Source organism: Bombina bombina, chromosome 2 (assembly GCF_027579735.1).
Source record: "Bombina bombina isolate aBomBom1 chromosome 2, aBomBom1.pri, whole genome shotgun sequence".
Lineage (NCBI taxonomy): Eukaryota > Metazoa > Chordata > Amphibia > Anura > Bombinatoridae > Bombina > Bombina bombina.
In genome coordinates, this window is record NC_069500.1 from 1,037,651,125 (window position 1) to 1,037,672,817 (window position 21,693).

Here is a 21,693-nt window from a genome sequence, read left to right on the forward strand (position 1 = left end):
AGTAGTTATTTATGGCCCTTTCACTTTGAGTGCGTGGTGGGAGGGGCCTATTTTCGCGCTCTAATTGCACAGTAGTTTTTGCAGTCTGAGACATCCAGCTTCCCTGAAGGAGTCCCCTGACGTATAGGACCTCTGTAAAGGGTTTTTGTTGCTGCAAAAGTCGTTTTAAGGGCAGGTAGGAGCCACAGTAGAGCTGTGGCAGTTTGCTTGTGACTGTTTATAACGGTTTTATCGTTTTTCTGATTCGTTTTTGAGCCTGAGGGGTTAATCATCCATTTGCAAGTGGGTGCAATGCTATTTTAGTCTATTATACACACTGTAAAAATTTCGTAGAGTTAACTTTTTTCAGTTTTGCAGTTTATGTGATTGTTTTTTTCCCTTAAAGGCACAGTACCGTTTTTTATATTCTGCTTTTTCACATTTATTAAAGTGTTTTTTCAAGCTTGCTGGTCTCATTACTAGTCTGTTAAACATGTCTGACATAGAGGAAACTCCTTGTTCATTATGTTTAGAAGCCATTGTAGAACCCCTCTTAGAATGTGTACCAAATGCACTGATCTTACTATAAATTATAAAGACCATATTCTGGCTTTAAAAGATTTATCACCAGAGGAAATTGACAAGGGGGAAGTTATGCCGACCAACTCTCCCCACGTGTCAGAACCTATAACTCCCGCTCAAGGGACGTCTAGCGTGCCCATTGCGTATACCTTACAAGACATGGCGGCAGTTATGAATCATACCCTTACATAGGTATTGTCCAAACTGCCAGGGTTACAAGGAAAGCGAGAAAGCTCTGGGGCTAGAACAAATACAGAGCTCTCTGACGCTTTAGTAGCTATGTCCGATATACCCTCATAATGTGCAGAAGCCGAAGCAGGAGAGCTTCTATCTGTAAGTGATTTTTCTGATTCAGGGAAGACGCTTCAACCTGATTCTGATATGTCTACATTTAAATTTAAACTTGAACACCTCCGCGTGTTGCTCAGGGAGGTTTTAGAAACTCTGGATGACTGTGGCGCCATTGTGTAAATTGGATAAATACTATGCAGTGCCTGTTTACACTGATGTTTTTCCAATCCCTAAGAGGTTTTCAGAAATTATTACTAAGGAATGGGATAGACCAGGTGTACCGTTCTCTCCCCCTCCTGTTTTTAAAAAGATGTTTCCTATAGATGCCGCTACACGGGACTTGTGGCAAAGGGTCCCTAAGGTGGAGGGAGCAGTCTCTACCCTAGCGAAGCGTACAACAATCCCTGTTGAGGACAGTTGTGCTTTTCTAGATCCAATGGACAAAAAATTAGAGGCTTACCTTAAGAAAATTTTTATTCAACAAGGTTTTATTCTCCAGCCCCTTGCATGCATTGCCCCAGTCACTGCTGCTGCGGCCTTCTGGTTTGAGTCTCTAGAAGAGGCTCTACAGGTAGAAACCCCGTTGGATGATATCCTTGACAAGCTTAAAGCTCTTAAGCTAGCCAATTCATTTGTTTCTGACGCCGTTGTTCATTTAACCAAGCTAACGGCTAAAAATTCAGGTTTTGCTATTCAGGTGCGTAGGGCGCTATGGCTTAAATCCTGGTCAGCTGACGTTACTTCAAAGTCTAAGCTTCTCAACATTCCCTTCAAGGGGCAGACCCTATTCGGGCCTGGACTGAAGGAGATAATTTCTGATATTACTGGAGGAAAACGTCACGCCCTTCCTCAGGACAGGTCCAACAAATTAAGGACCAAACAGACTAATTTTCGTTCCTTTCGAAACTTCAAGAGTGGCGCAGCTTCAACTTCCTCTAATACAAAACAAGAGGGAAATTTTGCCCAGTCCAAGCCGGTCTGGAGACCTAACCAGGCTTGGAACAAGGGAAAGCAGGCCAAAAAACCTGCTGCTGCCTCTAAGACAGCATGAAGGATCAGCCCCGATCTGGAAACGGATCTAGTAGGGGGCAGACTTTGTCTCTTCGCCCAGGCTTGGGCAAGAGATGTCCAGGATCCCTGGGTGTTCGAAATTGTGTCCCAGTGATATCTTCTGGATTTCAAAACTTCTTCCCCAAAAGGTTGATTTCATCTCTCACAATTATCTGCAAACCAGATAAAGAGAGAGGCATTCTTACATTGTGTTCAAGACCTCCTAGTTATGGGAGTGATCCACCCAGTTCCAAAGGAGGAACAGGGGCAAGGCTTCTATTCAAATATGTTTGTAGTTCCCAAGAAAGAGGGAACATTCAGACCAATCTTAGATCTCAAGATCTTAAACAAATTTCTCAGGGTCCCATCCTTCAAGATGGAGACTATTCGAACCATCCTACCTATGATCCAGGAGGGTCAATATATGACTACCGTGGACTTAAAGGATGCTTATCTTCACATTCCGATACACAGAGATCATCATCGGTTTCTCAGGTTTGCCTTCCTAGACAGACATTACCAGTTTGTAGCTCTTCCCTTTGGGTTAGCCACGGCACCAAGAATCTTTACGAAGGTTCTAGGGTCCACTCCTAGCGGTCCTAAGGCCGCGGGGTATAGCAGTAGCCCCTTACCTAGACGACATTCTGATACAGGCGTCGAATTTTCAAATCGCCAGGTCCCATACGGACATTGTTCTGGCATTCCTGAGGTCTCATGGGTGGAAGGTGAACGAAGAAAAGAGTTCTCTATCCCCTCTCACAAGAGTTTCCTTCCTAGGAACTCTGATAGATTCTGTAGAAATGAAGATTTACCTGACAGAGACCAGGTTGTCAAAACTTCTAAATTCCTGCCGTGTTCTTTATTCCACTTCTCGCCCTTCAGTGGCTCAGTGTATGGAAGTAATCGGCTTAATGGTAGCGGCAATGGACATAGTGCTGTTTGCCCGCCTACATCTCAGACCGCTGCAACTGTGCATGCTCAGTCAGTGGAATGGGGATTACACAGATTTGTCCCCTCTACTAAATCTGGATCAAGAGACCAGGGATTCTCTTCTCTGGTGGCTATCTCAGGTCCATCTGTCCAAGGGTATGACCTTCCGCAGGCCAGATTGGACAATAGTAACAACAGATGCCAGCCTTCTGGGCTGGGGTGCAGTCTGGAACTCCCTGAAGGCTCAGGGCTCGTGGACTCAGGAGGAGGCACTCCTTCCGATAAACATTCTGGAACTAAGAGCGATATTCAATGCTCTTCAGGCTTGGCCTCAGCTTGCTGCGGTCAGGTTAATCAGATTTCAGTCGGACAATATCACGACTGTAGCCTACATCAACCATCAAGGGGGAACAAGGAGTTCCCTAGCAATGTTGGAGGTTTCAAAAATAATTCTATGGGCAGAGGTTCACTCTTGCCATCTATCAGCTATCCATATCCCAGGAGTAGAGAACTGGGTGGCGGATTTTCTAAGTCGGCAGACTTTTCATCCGGGGGAGTGGGAACTCCATCCGGAGGTATTTGCACAGTTGATTCAACTTTGGGGCAAACCAGAACTGGATCTCATGGCGTCTCGTCAGAACGCCTAGCTTCCTTGTTATGGATCCAGGTCCAGGGATCCCAAGGCAGCGCTGATAGATGCTCTAGCAGCGCCTTGGTCTTTCAATCTGGCTTATGTGTTTCCACCATTTCCTCTGCTCCCTCGTCTGATTGCCAAGATCAAGCAGGAGAGAGCTTCAGTGATTTTGATAGCACCTGCGTGGCCACTTGCAGATCTGGTGGACATGTCATCCCTTCCACCATGGACTCTGCCGCTGAGGCAGGACCTTCTACTTCAGGGTCCTTTCAACCATCCAAATCTAATTTCTCTGCGTCTGACTGCTTGGAGATTGAACGCTTGATTTTATCAAAGCGTGGTTTCTCTGAGTCGGTCATTGACACCTTAATTCAGGCGAGCCGGTCACTAGGAAAATCTATCATAAGATATGGTGTAGATATCTTCATTGGTGTGAATCCAAAGGTTACTCATAGAGTAAGGTCAGGATTCCTAGGATATTATCTTTTCTCCAAGAAGGATTGGAGAAGGGATTGTCATCTCCTCGGCTCGAAGAGTTTCGGAGTTATCTGCTTTACATTGTAATTCCCCTTATCTCATTTTCCATGCAGATAAGGTAGTATTACGTACCAAACCTGGTTTTCTTCCTAAGGTGGTATCTAATAAAAATATAAATCAGGAGATCGTTGTTCCTTCACTATGTCCTAATCCTTCTTCAAAGAAGGAACGTCTATTACACAATCTTGATGTGGTTCGTGCTTTAAAATTTTATTTACAAGCTACGAAGGATTTTCGTCAAACATCTGCTTTGTTTGTGGTCTACTCTGGACAGAGGAGAGGCCAAAAGGCTTCGGCAACTTCTCTTTCTTTTTGGCTAAGAAGTATAATCCGCTTATCTTATGAGACTGCTGGCCAGCAGCCTCCTGAAAGAATTACAGCTCATTCCACTAGAGTGGTAGCTTCCACATGGGCTTTTAAGAATGAGGCTTCTGTTGAACAGATTTGTAAGGCGGCGACTTGGTCTTCGCTTCATACTTTTTCTAAATTCTACAAATTTGAAACTTTTGCTTCTTCGGAGGCTATTTTTGGGAGAAAGGTCTTACAGGCAGTGGTGCCTTCCGTTTAAGCGCCTGCCTTGTCCCTCCCTTCATCCGCGTCCTATAGCTTTGGTATTGGTATCCCACAAGTAATGGATGAATCCGTGGACTGGATACACCTTACAAGAGAAAACAAAATTTATGCTTACCTGATAAATCTATTTCTCTTGTGGTGTATCCAGTCCACGGCCCGCCCTGTCATTTTAAGGCAGGTGTTTTTTATTATTAAACTACATTCACCACTGCACCCTATAGTTTCTCCTTTCTCTTGCTTGTCTTCGGTCGAATGACTGGGAGTGGCAGTTAGGGGAGGAGCTATATAGACAGCTCTGCTATGGGTGTCCTCTTGCAGCTTCTTGTTGGGAAGGAGAATATCCCACAAGTAATGGATGAATCCGTGGACTGGATACACCACAAGAGAAATAAATTTATCAGGTAAGCATAAATTTTGTTTTTTTAAAGAGATTGCAAACCCTTCTGCCATTGAGTGGGCAAGACACATGCACTATCTAGAACCACTCGACTGAAGGAGCAGAGTTTCAATAAAAGATACCAGGAGCAAGAAGTACAGTTGTTAATAGTAAAGTAAAACATTTTTTTTTTCATTGGGTTTGAAGCGAAGCACATTTTAATTTTGACTTCTTCATTTTAAAGAAAACAAATTGTATTAAGAAAATTATAAAAGTACAAACCCAGTAGCTAAGGGTGTAAGGTAAGATTAGCTACCTTTTTTTTGGTAGGAAATTATGAAACTACAAGCCTTTTAAAACTTACACTGTTAGTAGCTGCACTGTACTTATGACTATCATACCCTTCAGCACTACACATAAGACTGCAATAACACAGGACTAAAGTGTACGTTATTTGTTTTGCAGAATTCCTCTTATTCAGTTGAAGAACATGACAGCTGATCTTGTTAGAACATTAAAAGTGATGTATGGCACCTTAGACAGGTAGGTGCAAAAGAAATAGGTTAACAGAATTGCAATACCATTAAGCATGCTTAGTTTATCTCCTGCACTCTAGCCAGTCAGGTGTAAATAAGATTGTGCACCGATATAAGCAATTGCTGTGTAACATGTAGCTATCTCAACTTACCTATTTACTGCCTATATGGGAGAGTAGAACTGGAACAAACATAATTTCATAGCAACAGGGAGCAAAATAATTAATAAATGTATATTCCAATGGTGTTTTGCTTTCCTTAATTACACATCTGATGGGGTTTACATTTGTAATGTAATGGTCAAATTGTTCCACTATTCATGATCCTGGAAGCTTCAAATTGATGGATTAAATTCTTGACTGATCTTTTGTTGAAATTATTTTCTCCAACATAGGTGTGTCCGGTCCACGGCGTCATCCTTACTTGTGGGATATTCTCTTCCCCAACAGGAAATGGCAAAGAGCCCAGCAAAGCTGGTCACATGATCCCTCCTAGGCTCCGCCTACCCCAGTCATTCTCTTTGCCGTTGTACAGGCAACATCTCCACGGAGATGGCTTAGAGTTTTTTAGTGTTTAACTGTAGTTTTTATTATTCAATCAAGAGTTTGTTATTTTAAAATAGTGCTGGTATGTACTATTTACTCAGAAACAGAAAAGAGATGAAGATTTCTGTTTGTATGAGGAAAATGATTTTAGCACCGTAACTAAAATCCATGGCTGTTCCACACAGGACTGTTGAGAGCAATTAACTTCAGTTGGGGGAACAGTGTGCAGTCTCTTACTGCTTGAGGTATGACACATTCTAACAAGACGATGTAATGCTGGAAGCTGTCATTTTCCCTATGGGATCCGGTAAGCCATGTTTATTAAGATAGTAAATAAGGGCTTCACAAGGGCTTATTAAGACTGTAGACTTTTTCTGGGCTAAATCGATTCATTATTAACACATATTTAGCCTTGAGGAATCATTTATTCTGGGTATTTTGATATGATTATATCGGCAGGCACTGTTTTTGACACCTTATTCTTTAGGGGCTTTCCCTAATCATAGTCAGAGCCTCATTTTCGCGCCGGTATGGCGCACTTGTTTTTGAGGACAGCATGGCATGCAGCTGCATGTGTGTGGAGCTCTGATACATAGAAAAGTCTTTCTGAAGGCATCATTTGGTATCGTATTCCCCTTTGGGCTTGGTTGGGTCTCAGCAAAGCAGATTCCAGGGACTGTAAAGGGGTTAAATATAAAAACGGCTCCGGTTCCGTTATTTTAAGGGTTAAAGCTTCCAAATTTGGTGTGCAATACTTTTAAGGCTTTAAGACACTGTGGTGAAATTTTGGTGAATTTTGAACAATTCCTTCATACTTTTTCGCAATTGCAGTAATAAAGTGTGTTTAGTTTAAAATTTAAAGTGACAGTAACGGTTTTATTTTAAAACGTTTTTTGTGCTTTGTTATCAAGTTTATGCCTGTTTAACATGTCTGAACTACCAGATAGATTGTGTTCTGACTGTGGGGAAACCAAGGTTCCTTCTCATTTAACTATATGTATTTTATGTCATAAAAAATTTTTAGTAAAAATGATGCCCAAGATGATTCCTCAAGTGAGGGGAGTAAGCATGGTACTGCATCATCCCCTCCTTCGTCTACACCAGTCTTGCCCATACAGGAGGCCCCTAGTACATCTAGTGCGCCAATACTCCTTACTATGCAACATTTAACGGCTGTAATGGATAATTCTATCAAAAACATTTTAGCCAATATGCCCACTTATCAGCGAAAGCGCGACTGCTCTGTTTTAGAAAATTCTGTAGAGCATGAGAACGCTGATGATATGGTTTCTGAAGGGCCCCTACACCAGTCTGAGGGGGCCAGGGAGGTTTTGTCTGAGGGAGAAATTTCAGATTCAGGAAACATTTCTCAACAAGCTGAACCTGATGTGATTACTTTTAAATTTAAGTTGGAACATCTCCGCGCTCTGCTTAAGGAGGTGTTATCCAATTTGGATGATTGTGATTATCTGGTCATTCCAGAACCACTATGTAAAATGGAAAAGTTCTTAGAGGCCCCGGGGCCCCCCGAAGCTTTTCCTATATCCAAGCGGGTGGCGTACATTGTTAGTAAAGAATGGGACAGGCCCGGTATACCTTTAGTACCTCCCCCCATATTTATAAAATTGTTTTCCTATAGTCGACCCCAGAAAGGACTGATGGCAGACAGTCCCCAAGGTCGAGGGGGCGGTTTCTACTCTACACAAGCGCGCCACTATACCCATAGAAGATAGTTGTGCTTTCCAAGATCCTATGGATAAAAAATTAGAAGGTCTGCTAAAAGATGTTTGTTCAGCAAGGTTCCCTTCTACAACCAATTGCATGCATTGTCCCTGTCACTGCAGCCGCGTGTTTCTAGTTTGATGAGCTAGGAAAGGCGATTATTAGTAATTCTTCTTCTTATGAGGAGATTATGGACAGAATTTGTGCTCTTAAATTGGCTAATTCTTTCACCCTAGACGCCACCTTGCAATTGGCTAGGTTAGCGGCGAAAAAATTCTGGGTTTGCTATTGTGGCGCAGAGCGCTTTGGTTAAAATCTTGGGCAGCGGATGCGTCTTCCAAGAACAAATTGCTTGACATTCCTTTCAAGGGGAAAACACTCTTTGGCCCTGACTTGAAAGAGATTATCTCTGATATCACTGGGGGCAAGGGCCACGTCCTTCCTCAGGATAGGTCTTTTCAAGACCAAAAATAAACCTAAGTTTCGTCCCTTTCGCAGAAACGGATCAGCCCCAAGGGCTACGTCCTCTAAGCAGGAAGGTAATACTTCTCAAGCCAATCCAGCCTGGAGACCTATGCAAGGCTGGAACAAAGGAAAGCAGGCCAGGAAACCTGCCACTGCTACCAAGACAGCATGAAATGCGGGCCCCCGATCCGGGACCGGATCTGGTGGGGGGCAGACTCTCTCTCTTCGCTCAGGCTGGGGCAAGAGATGTTCTGGAACCTTGGGCGCTAGAAATAGTCTCCCAAGGTTATTCTCTGGAGTTCAAGGGGCTTCCTCCAAGGGGGAGGTTCCACAGGTCTCAGTTGTCTTCAGACCACATAAGAAGACAGGCATTCTTACATTGGGTAGAAGACCTGCTAAAAATGGGAGTGATTCATCCTGTTCCATTAGGAGAACAAGGGATGGGGTTCTACTCCAATCTGTTCATAGTTCCCAAAAAAGAGGGAACGTTCAGACCAATCTTAGATCTCAAGATCTTGAACAAGTTTCTCAAGGTTCCATCGTTCAAGATGGAAACCATTCGAACACTTCTTCCTTCCATCCAGGAAGGTCAATTCATGACCAAGGTGGATTTCAAGGATGCGTATCTACATATTCCTATCCACAAGGAACATCATCGGTTCCTAAGGTTTGCATTCCTGGACAAGCATTTCCAGTTCGTGGCGTTTTCTTTCGGATTAGCCACTGCTCCTAGGATTTTCTCATAGGTACTAGGGTCCCTTCTGGCGGTGCTAAGACCAAGGGGCATTGCTGTAGTACCTTACTTGGACGACATTCTGATTCGAGCGTCGTCCCTTCCTCAAGTAAAGGCTCACACGGACATTGTCCTGGCCTTTCTCAGATCTCACGGATGGAAAGTGAACGTGGAAAAGAGTTCTCTATCTCCGTCAACGAGGGTTCCCTTCTTGGGAACTATAATAGACTCCTTAGAAATGAGGATTTTTCTGACAGAAGCCAGAAAAACAAAACTTCTAGACTCTTGTCGGATACTTCATTCCGTTCCTCTTCCTTCCATAGCGCAGTGCATGGAAGTGATAGGTTTGATGGTAGCGGCAATGGACATAGTTCCTTTTGTGCGCATTCATCTAAGACCATTACAACTGTTCATGCTCAGTCAGTGGAATGGGGACTATTCAGACTTGTCTCCGAAGATACAAGTAAATCAGAGGATCAGAGACTCATTCCGTTGGTGGCTGTCCCTGGACAACCTGTCACAAGGGATGACCTTCCGCAGACCAGAGTGGGTCATTGTCACGACCGACGCCAGTCTGATGGGCTGGGGCGCGGTCTGGGGATCCCTGAAAGCTCAGGGTCTTTGGTCTCGGGTAGAATCTCTTCTACCGATAAATATTCTGGAACTGAGAGCGATATTCAATGCTCTCAAAGCTTGGCCTCAGCTAGCGAGGGCCAAGTTCATTCATCAACCATCAGGGGGGAACAAGGAGTTCCCTAGCGATGGAAGAAGTGACCAAAATCATTCTATGGGCGGAGTCTCACTCCTGCCACCTGTCTGCTATCCACATCCCAGGAGTGGAAAATTGGGAAGCGGATTTTCTGAGTCGTCAGACATTGCATCCGGGGGAGTGGGAACTCCATCCGGAAATCTTTGCCCAAGTCACTCAACCGTGGGGCATTCCAGACATGGATCTGATGGCCTCTCGTCAGAACTTCAGAGTTCCTTACTACGGGTACAGATCCAGGGATCCCAAGGCGGCTCTAGTGGATGCACTAGTAGCACCTTGGACCTTCAAACTAGCTTATGTGTTCCCGCCGTTTCCTCTCATCCCCAGGCTGGTAGCCAGGATCAATCAGGAGAGGGCGTCGGTGATTTTGATAGCTCCTGCGTGGCCACGCAGGACTTGGTATGCAGATCTGGTGAATATGTCATCGGCTCCACCATGGAAGCTACCTTTGAGACGAGACCTTCTTGTTCTAGGTCCGTTCGACCCACTCCAGCTGACTGCTTGGAGATTGAACGCTTGATCTTATCAAAGCGAGGGTTCTCAGATTCTGTTATTAATACTCTTGTTCAGGCCTGAAAGCCTGTAACCAGAAAAATTACCACATAATTTGGTATATCTGTTGGTGTGAATCTGCAGGATTCCCTTGGGACAAGGTTAAGATTCCTAAGAGTCTATCCTTCCTTCGAGAAGGATTGGAAAAAGGATTATCTGCAAGTTCCTTGATGGGACAGATTTCTGCCTTGTCTGTGTTACTTCACAAAAAGCTGGCAGCTGTGCCAGATGTTCTAGCCTTTGTTCAGGCTCTGGTTAGAATCAAGCCTGTTTAAAAAATTTTGACTCCTCCTTGGAGTCTCAACCTAGTTCTTTCAGTTCTTCAGGGGGTTCCGTTTGAACCCTTACATTCCGTTGATATTAAGTTATTATCTTGGAAAGTTTTGTTTTTGGTTGCAATTTCTTCTGCTAGAAGAGTTTCAGAATTATCTGCTCTGCAGTGTTCTTCTCCTTATCTGGTGTTCCATGCAGATAAGGTGGTTTTGCGTACTAAACCTGGTTTTCTTCCAAAAGTTGTTTCTAACAAAAACATTAACCAGGAGATAGTTGTGCCTTCTTTGTGTCCTAATCCAGTTTCAAAGAAGGAACGTTTGTTGCGCAACTTGGATGTAGTTCGTGCTCTCAAATTTTACTTAGCAGCTACTAAGGATTTCAGACAAACTTTGTCTTTGTTTGTTGTTTATTCTGGTAAACGGAGAGGTCAAAAAGCAACTTCTACCTCTCTCTCCTTCTGGATTAAAAGCATTATCCGATTGGCTTATGAGACTGCCGGACGGCAGCCTCCTGAAAGAATCACAGCTCACTCCACTAGGGCTGTGGCTTCCACATGGGCCTTCAAGAACGAGGCTTCTGTTGATCAGATATGTAAGGCAGCGACTTGGTCTTCACTGCACACTTTTTCTAAATTTTACAAATTTGATACTTTTGCTTCTTCTGAGGCTATTTTTGGGAGAAAGGTTTTGCAAGCCGTGGTGCCTTCCATTTAGGTGACCTGATTTGCTCCCTCCCTTCATCCGTGTCCTAAAGCTTTGGTATTGGTTCCCACAAGTAAGGATGACGCCGTGGACCGGACACACCTATGTTGGAGAAAACAGAATTTATGTTTACCTGATAAATTACTTTCTCCAACGGTGTGTCCGGTCCACGGCCCGCCCTGGTTTTTTTTAATCAGGTCTGATAATTTATTTTCTTTAACTACAGTCACCACGGTAACATATGGTTTCTCCTATGCAAATATTCCTCCTTAACGTCGGTCGAATGACTGGGGTAGGCGGAGCCTAGGAGGGATCATGTGACCAGCTTTGCTGGGCTCTTTGCCATTTCCTGTTGGGGAAGAGAATATCCCACAAGTAAGGATGACGCCGTGGACCGGACACACCGTTGGAGAAAGTAATTTATCAGGTAAACATAAATTCTGTTTTTCTTCCTAAGAGAGGGAGACTCCACAGCTTCATTCCTTACTGTTGGGAAATTTAACACCTGGCCACCAGGAGGAGGTAAAGACACCCCAGCCAAAGGCTTAAATATCCCTCCCACTTCCTCATTACCCCAGTCGTTCTTTGCCTTTTGTCGCATTAGAAGGTGGCAGAGAAGTGTCAGAAGATTCGGAGAGTCCTGAAAAAGGGTATTTGCCCTTCGAGATAGGACTGGAGTTTTAAGTAGTCATGGCAACCTCTCAGTGAGAATATTGATGAAAGTTAGAGTCTGGATGGTTTCACAGAAAAACTTTCCCTGCATCTCCAGACTACTGCTAACAGCTCCTAAGCAATCAGTGTTGACGAGTTTCACTGCCTACTTTCTCTCACTCAAGTCCATGTCAGGAGTGCTGCTATAAGACTGCTACACTTGAGAGGCAGTGTTCTGTTCCACAGCATGGATCCTGGAGGTTAGATTGTTTACATTTTTACACATAAAACGCTATAACAGGGTCAAAGTGTGGCTCCTTTATACCTTGATAGGATCCAGGGTTAATATCCTCTGAAGGGGGTTTATTGAACAGTTGGGGTTCATTAATCAGTGTATTAATTATTTACATGCCGCTTTGTGTGATATTTTTCTGGACTGATAGACTGTGTGTTTTTGGCTGGAACAAACGGGTTTCACTTTTAAGTTTCACTTTCAACGTTGAAAGTGTTGTACAGCTCCTATTACTTGCTGTACTTGTAATAACAGTGGAAGTACTGTCTTGCACTCCATGTGACCGGTGTAGTGTCTGTTAATTTCCTCCATTCTTGCTGAGACTTGAACCTGAGGAGAGCGTTTGGGTCTAGGAGGTGGTGAGTGTCCCAGCCATTGGGAGTATAAAGGTGCAGTTTTCTTTAATAGAAAACTTTTTTTTCTGTGGGTATAACCTGAGCTATGGAGGACTCTGACATGTTAGAAGGTACTCCTTCTGTACTAAAGCATACCTGTTTATATAGTGAGGAGGCCGTGGTTTTACCGCCCACTCAAATATGTTCCACATGCCTTAACACCGTTATAAAATCTAAGAAGGGAGACAAGCCTGCCAAGGCTCTTAGTCCCTCTGAGCCGTCTACCTCTCAGGACTCGGCGTCCCGTGAGATTATTACCCTTGCTACATTATCCATTCCACATGCATTTCCCCGTAGCACATCTAATCCTACACCCAGAGAGGGCTTTCTTCCTGTGGACTTTGCTGCGCAGTTACAAACGGCGTTGTCTGCGGCCCTTACCATGCATTACCTCGCTCTAACAAAAGCAAGAGAAAGGTTAAACATAGCTCTCCTGACACGGAGTCATCTAAATATTTATCGGATTTAGCTATTATGTCCCAGTTATAAGAAAATGGAAACCTTTCTGAGAAATATGTTCCAACGTACGGGATTGTTTCAAGTGGCGGCTGCAGTTGCCGCGGTTGCCGGAGCGACTACCTACTGGTGCGACTCCTTGTCGGAACTCATTGAGTTGAAGTGTCCCCTTGAGGATATTCAAGACAGAATTAAAGCTCTGAGAATTGCTAATTCTTATATCTGTGATGCGAACATGCAAATTATTCGCCTAAATGCAAAGGCCTCTGTCTTTGCGGTTTTCTGGTTGAAGTCTTGGTCTGCGGATATGACTTCTAAGTCCAGGCTCCTTTCTCTTCCTTTCAAGGGAAAGATTTTATTTGGTCCAGGCCTGGACTCCATAATTTCTACGGTTACCGGAGGCAAGGGTGCCTTCCTACTGCAAGATAAGAAGAAGTCCAAGGGACGACAATCTTCTAATTTTTGTTCCTTTCGTTCTGACATCCCAACAACAACAATCCTCCAAGCCCAAGCAACCCAAGAGTACTTGGAAGTCCTGGAATAAATCTAAGCAGAATAAGAAGTCTGCCAAAAACAAATCGGCATAAAGGGGCAGGCCCTCGATCCGGGATCGGATCGTGTAGGGGGCAGATGGTGTCTTTTTTTTTTTTTAAGACGCCTGGTTCAAGGACATACAGGATATGTGGGTCCTGGAGGTGGTATTTAAGGGACACAAGATAGGCTTCAAATCTCACCCGCCAAGGGGCAGATTCCTTCTCTCAAATCTGTCTACCAGACTAGAAAAGAGGGATGCCTTTATAGAGTGCGTTCGGATCTATCATTCTTAGAAGTTTTGGTCCCGGTGCCTATAGAAGAAAGAGGTTTGGGGTTTTATTCAAACCTTTTTGTGGTCCCAAAGAAGGAGGGAACTTTCCACCCAATTCTGGACCTAAAGTGCTTAAACAAATTTCTCATTGTCCCTTCCTTCAAGATGGAGACAATATATGGGCCATCCTTCCTTTAATTCAGGAAGGCCAGTTTATGACCACTATAGATCTGAAGGACGCTTACCTTTATGTTCCAATCCACAGGGAACACTTTTTTTAGTTCCTGAGGTTTGCATTCCTGGACCAGCACTTCCAGTTCATTGCCCTTCTGTTTGGCCTAGCTACTGCTCCAAGAATCTTTACGAAGGTTCTGGAGGCTCTTCTAGCCGTTGCCAGAACTCAGGGTATTGCAGTAGCCCCATACTTGGACTATATTCTGGTGCAAGTACCATCCTTTCATCTTATGAAAGAATTCTCTGAGTCCCTTCTGAGTCTTCTTCGATCACATGGATGTAAGATAAACTTGGAAAAGAGTTCTCTCATCCCAAGTACCAGGTTTGAATTTCTGGGTACTATAATAGACTCCATTTCCATGAAGATATTTCTAACAGACCAGAGACGTTGCAAGCTAACTTTGGCATGTCTTGCCCTCCGGACCTTATTGAGTCCCTCTGTGGCTCAGTGTATGGAGGTGATTGGTCTCATGGTGTTCTGCATGGACATAATTCCTTTTACCAGGTTCCGTCTCAGACCTTTACAACTGTGCATTCTGAGGCAGTGGAAAGGCGGTCATTCAGATCTGTCTCAACAGATTATATTAGTTAGCCGGTCAAGAGAATCGCTCTCTTGGTGCTCTGTCCAGATCATCTGTCCCGAGGGACATGCTTCTTAAGACCATCCTGGGAGATTATGACTACGGACGAAAGCCTATCCGGATGGGGAGCTGTTTGGGGTGCCAGGAAGGCACAGGGGTTGTGGACTCAATAGGAGTCCTCCCTCCCGATCAATATTTTGGAACTACAGCAATCTTCCCAGCCTTGAAGGCTTGGCCACTTCTGGGTTTGTCCCAGTTTATCAGATTCCAATCAGACAATATAACCTTGGTGGCTTACATCAACCATCAAGGGGGGGAACGAGAAGTTCCTTGCCGATGAAGAAAGTGTATCAGATTCTGGAGTGGGCGGAGGCCCACAGCTGTTTGCTGTCAGTGATCCACATTCCGGGTGTGGACAACTGGGAGGCAATCTGGAAGGATTTTGGGAGGATTTTTTCAGCAGGCAATCCTTCAATCCAGGGGAATGGTCTCTCCATCCCGAGGTGTTTGCAGAGATATGCAGCAAGTGGGGGATGCCGGAGATAGACAAGTTACCTTGTGGCAGAGACCTGCTGATACAAGGTCCATTTGTTCATCAAAATCTAGATTCTCTGAGGCTGACTGCGTAGAGATTGAACGCCTAATCTTAGCCAGGAGAGGTTTCTCTGAGAGTGTCATTGATACTCTTATTCAAGCTTGTAAACCAGTTACTCAGTGTATCTACCACAAGGTGTGGAGGACCTATTTTTTCTGTTGTGAAGAGAGTGTTTTTTTCTGGCATAGAGTTAAGGTTGCCAGGATCTTATCTTTTCTCCAGGTTGGGCTGGAGAAGGGCCTTTCTGCTAGTTCCCTGAGGGGACAGTTTTCGGCCCTGTCAGTTTTATTGCACAAGAGACTGGCTGAGCTTCCAGACGTGCAGTCCTTTGTTACAGCTCTGATTAGAATCAGACCTGTGCTTAGATCTGGGGCTCCTCCTTGGAGCCTAAATCTTGTTCTTCGGGTTTTGCAACAGAGTCCGTTTGAGCCTCTGCATTCCGTTGACATTAAATTATCTTGGAAGTTTCTCTTTTTATTGGCTATTGCCTCTGCGCGCAGAGTTTGAGATCTCTGCTTTGCAATGTGAGCCCCCTTATCTGATTTTTCATGCAGATAAGGCAGTTTTACGTGCTAAATTTGGTTTTCTTCCAAAGATTGTGTCAGATCGTAACATCAATTAGCAGATTGTGGTTCCATCCTTGTGTCCTTATCCTTCTTCATCAAGGAACGCTTACTTCACAATTTGGATGTGGTTTGCGCCTTGAAGTTCTATCTTCAGGCTACTAAGGAGTTTAGACAATCTTCCTCTTTGTTGTCTATTCGGGGAAGCGTAAGGGGCAGAAGGCTACTTTGACTTCCCTATCTTTTTGGTTAAGGAGTGTCATCCGCTTAGCTTACAAGACAGCGGGACATCGTCCTCCTGAGAGGATAACGACTCATTCCACTAGAGCAGTGGCTTCCTCTTGGGCCTTTAAGAACGAGGCCTCTATGGATCAGATTTGTAAGGCGGCTACCTGGTCCTCCTTACATACTTTTTCAAAATTTTACAAGTTTGATGTTTTTGCTTCGGCTGAAGCAGCCTTTGGGAGAAAAGTTTTGCAGATGTGGTGCCCTCAAAATAGGATCTGCCTCTTCCTTTTTGTTCCCTCCCATTATTCATTCAGTGTCCTCTGGAGCTTAGGTATAGTTTATTCTTCTGGCACTATTTATACCCTAATGTTTCTCCTATTTTTCCTTGTTCCCTCGGCAGAATGACTGGGGTAATGAGGAAGTGGGAGGAATATTTAAGCCTTTGGCTGGGGTGTCTTTGCCTCCTCTTTGTGGCTAGGTGTTGTATTTCCCAACAGTAAGGAATTAAGCTGTGGACTCTTCCTATCCGGAAGGAAAGGAATTTATCTGATATGCATAAATTATAATTATTATTGCAAACAACATTTTGTCGATTTGTTTAAAGGGACACTAAACCCAATTTTTTTTCTTTCATGATTCAGATAGAGCATGATATTTTAAGCACCTTTCTAATTTACTCCCATTATCAATTTTTCTTTGTTCTCATGTTATCTTGAAAAAGCAGTACTGTAAGCTTTAGAGCCGGACAATTTTTTTGTTCAGCACCTGGATAGCACTTGCTGATTTGTGGTTAAATGTAGCTAACCAATCAGCAAGTGCTACCGAGGTGCGGAACTAAAAATGGTCCGGCTCCTAACCTTTTATTGCAGCTTTTTCAAATCAAGATAACATGAGAACAAAGAAAAATTGATAATAGGAGTAAATTAGAAAGTTGCTTAAAATTGCATGCTCTATCTGAATCATGAAAGAAAAAATTTGTGGTTAGTATCCCTTTAAAGGGACAGGAAACCCAAATTTTGTCTTTCATGATTCAGATAGAGCATATAAAATGTACAGCCAGGTGCTGAGCCTACCTAGCTATGATTTTCAACAAAAGATACCTAAATAATGAAACAAATTAGATAATAGAAGTAAATTGGAAAGTTGATTAAAATTGTATGCTGTATCGGAATTATGAAAGAAAAAAAATGGGGTTCCTGTCCCTTTAACTGCTCTCCAGATAATGGATAAGTCCTGAAAGCTAACACCCATACATTTTATGGTTTATGCATGTGTAATATAATGGAGTATAAGGAGTGCTGGTCTAATTATTATTTGTGTTATTTTTTTGCTGTGCGTTATATATAAATGCATTTCCCTAGCAATGTCTTCTGAAATGTAATTTATATATATTTTTTTAAAACTTCTTTCTTTTGTAAGATGATGAGAGTCTATAGGTGTCAATAACATGTGGGATATATTTCCAGCCACCAGAAGGAGGTCAAGAACCCTCACAAGAGCTTTAATTCCTCCCACCTCCTCTCCTCCACTCCGTTAGTACTTGGCCTCAACTCCGTTAGTACTTGGCCTCGGAGGAGAGAGTTTGAGAAAGGTGCTCTGCAAGCAAGATTTTATTATTTTCTATCCTAATTTATTAAAAACTCAGACCTGACTTGAGACCCAGTACCCCTTCCCAGCCTCACTCAGGGAAGGTTTAAAGACGATTCCTCCAAGATTCTGAGTAAAGGCATACCTCTGTTATGGCACAACACTACCCTTACGGGTAATTATACCTGCCATAACTGCCCTAAGGCGTTGCAGAGACTCAGTCCATTAGCCTCCACCTGAGGGGTTCCAGGTATATCCGCATGTATTCTCTGCAGTATATTTACTTGCACTGGATGAGCTCTCTAATGAATCGGCAATCTGTGAGGGTGGAAGGCTTCAACATCCTGATAAGACACAGTGGAGGGGTGTTTCAGTCCAGGTAAGTGACTCAGGCTCTAGACAGACCAGGAGCTATTACTAGTACTTTCCCTTTACAGATACCATATAGCTAGGGGTTCATAGTCTCACACATGGCGCTTTACCTATGTGTTCAGAATTGGGGCTTAGAAACCTTTTTGTTATTTTATCCTAATACCCCTTGGCAGCTCAAAATATACATTTTTACTAAGGAACACTTTATTTCATTTTTTTTTTTTTAAAAATACCCTACTGTCACTTTAAAAAAAACACTGACTGCCTTGAGCAGTTAGCGGTTGAGCTCAGTATGGATGCAGTTGGGGAAGGGAGCACAAGGGAAACCGGTGGGAGCATTTTTTTATCGATTTTTATTAATTTCATTGTCCCCCCGTCCCCCCCACTGTTTTTAACAGGCCTCTATGCCATTCCGGCAGTAAGCCCCGCCCCTCTTTTTGGCGCCCTTTCTCTTTCTCACCAGCTGTGGCCGACTGTCGGTTCACAGGGACAGTCCAGGGATGTTTTGGTTATCTGAGATTACGTTTTCACCCTTTCTTTATTTTGGAGGCGTGGAACACCCTCATAAAAGCTGCTATGGGGTGCATAATTGAAATTTTTTTATTTTTTGTTTGTTTTTTTCTGGCCTTTTGCATTATTCCTCCTGGTTTATGAGGTGTAAATATAGGGTGTTTGAATTAAAGGTGCTTGCACCTTTAAGGTCTCTGGGATATAATTTCTCCAACATAGGTGTGTCCGGTCCACGGCGTCATCCTTACTTGTGGGATATTCTCCTCCCCAACAGGAAATGGCAAAGAGCCCAGCAAAGCTGGTCACATGATCCCTCCTAGGCTCCGCCTACCCTAGTCATTCTCTTTGCCGTTGTACAGGCAACATCTCCACGGAGATGGCTTAGAGTTTTTTAGTGTTTAACTGTAGTTTTTATTATTCAATCAAGAGTTTGTTATTTTGAAATAGTGCTGGTATGTACTATTTACTCAGAAACAGAAAAGAGATGAAGATTTCTGTTTGTATGAGGAAAATGATTTTAGCAACCGTCACTAAAATCCATGGCTGTTCCACACAGGACTGTTGAGAGCAATTAACTTCAGTTGGGGGAACAGTGAGCAGTCTCTTGCTGCTTGAGGTATGACACATTCTAACAAGACGATGTAATGCTGGAAGCTGTCATTTTCCCTATGGGATCCGGTAAGCCATGTTTATTACGATCGTAAATAAGGGCTTCACAAGGGCTTATTAAGACTGTAGACTTTTTCTGGGCTAAATCGATTCATTATTAACACATATTTAGCCTTGAGGAATCATTTTATTTGGGTATTTTGATATAATAATATCGGCAGGCACTGTTTTAGACACCTTATTCTTTAGGGGCTTTCCCAAAGCATAGGCAGAGCCTCATTTTCGCGCCGGTGTTGCGCACTTGTTTTTGAGAGGCATGGCATGCAGTCGCATGTGAGAGGAGCTCTGATACTTAGAAAAGACTTTCTGAAGGCGTCATTTGGTATCGTATTCCCCTTTGGGCTTGGTTGGGTCTCAGCAAAGCAGATACCAGGGACTGTAAAGGGGTTAAAGTTCAAAACGGCTCCGGTTCCGTTATTTTAAGGGTTAAAGCTTCCAAATTTGGTGTGCAATACTTTTAAGGCTTTAAGACACTGTGGTGAAAATTTGGTGAATTTTGAACAATTCCTTCATGTTTTTTCGCAATTGCAGTAATAAAGTGTGTTCAGTTTAAAATTTAAAGTGACAGTAACGGTTTTATTTTAAAACGTTTTTTGTACTTTGTTATCAAGTTTATGCCTGTTTAACATGTCTAAACTACCAGATAGACTGTGTTCTGAATGTGGGGAAGCCAGAATTCCTATTCATTTAAATAAATGTGATTTATGTGACAATGACAATGATGCCCAAGATGATTCCTCAAGTGAGGGGAGTAAGCATGGTACTGCATCATTCCCTCCTTCGTCTACACGAGTCTTGCCCACTCAGGAGGCCCCTAGTACATCTAGCGCGCCAATACTCCTTACTATGCAACAATTAACGGCTGTAATGGATAATTCTGTCAAAAACATTTTAGCCAAAATGAACACTTATCAGCGTAAGCGCGACTGCTCTGTTTTAGATACTGAAGAGCATGACGACGCTGATAATAATGTTTCTGAAGGGCCCCTAACCCAGTCTGATGGGGCCAGGGAGGTTTTGTCTGAGGGAGAAATTACTGATTCAGGGAACATTTCTCAACATGCTGAACCTGATGTGATTACATTTAAATTTAAGTTGGAACATCTCCGCATTCTGCTTAAGGAGGTATTATCCACTCTGGATGATTGTGACAAGTTGGTCATCCCAGAGAAACTATGTAAAATGGACAAGTTCCTAGAGGTGCCGGGGCTCCCAGAAGCTTTTCCTATACCCAAGCGGGTGGCGGACATTGTTAATAAAGAATGGGAAAGGCCCGGTATTCCTTTCGTCCCTCCCCCCATATTTAAAAAATTGTTTCCTATGGTCGACCCCAGAAAGGACTTATGGCAGACAGTCCCCAAGGTCGAGGGAGCGGTTTCCACTTTAAACAAACGCACCACTATACCCATAGAGGATAGTTGTGCTTTCAAAGATCCTATGGATAAAAAATTAGAAGGTTTGCTTAAAAAGATGTTTGTTCAGCAGGGTTACCTTCTACAACCAATTTCATGCGTTGTCCCTGTCGCTACAGCCGCATGTTTCTGGTTCGATGAGCTGATAAAGGCGGTCGATAGTGATTCTCCTCCTTATGAGGAGATTATGGACAGAATCAATGCTCTCAAATTGGCTAATTCTTTTACCCTAGACGCCACTTTGCAATTGGCTAGGTTAGCGGCTAAGAATTCTGGGTTTGCTATTGTGGCGCGCAGAGCGCTTTGGTTGAAATCTTGGTCGGCTGATGCGTCTTCCAAGAACAAGCTACTTAACATTCCTTTCAAGGGGAAAACGCTGTTTGGCCCTGACTTGAAAGAGATTATCTCTGATATCACTGGGGGTAAGGGCCACGCCCTTCCTCAGGATCGGCCTTTCAAGGCAAAAAATAAACCTAATTTTCGTCCCTTTCGTAGAAACAGACCAGCCCAAAGTGCTACGTCCTCTAAGCAAGAGGGTAATACTTCTCAAGCCAAGCCAGCTTGGAGACCAATGCAAGGCTGGAACAAGGGAAAGCAGGCCAAGAAACCTGCCACTGCTACCAAGACAGCATGAAATGTTGGCCCCCGATCCGGGACCGGATCTGGTGGGGGGCAGATTCTCTCTCTTCGCTCAGGCTTGGGCAAGAGATGTTCTGGATCCTTGGGCGCTAGAAATAGTCTCCCAAGGTTATCTTCTGGAATTCAAGGGGCTTCCCCCAAGGGGGAGGTTCCACAGGTCTCAGTTGTCTTCAGACCACATAAAAAGACAGGCATTCTTACATTGTGTAGAAGACCTGTTAAAAATGGGAGTGATTCATCCTGTTCCATTAAGAGAACAAGGGATGGGGTTCTACTCCAATCTGTTCATAGTTCCCAAAAAAGAGGGAACGTTCAGACCAATCTTAGATCTCAAGATCTTAAACAAGTTTCTCAGGGTTCCATCGTTCAAGATGGAAACCATTCGAACTATTCTTCCTTCCATCCAGGAAGGTCAATTCATGACCACGGTGGATTTAAAGGATGCGTATCTACATA

General features: G+C 43.6%; 1 protein-coding gene across 1 annotated transcript in view; it reads left to right on the forward strand.

Moving 5' to 3' along the window:
• INTU (inturned planar cell polarity protein) overlaps window positions 1-21,693 on the forward strand; it is a 473,020-nt gene that overhangs the window by 215,578 nt on the left and 235,749 nt on the right. The window contains exon 7 of the mRNA XM_053703638.1: window positions 5,418-5,495. Coding sequence (XP_053559613.1) covers window positions 5,418-5,495 — 78 coding nt within the window. The remainder of the gene's footprint in view (window positions 1-5,417; window positions 5,496-21,693) is intronic.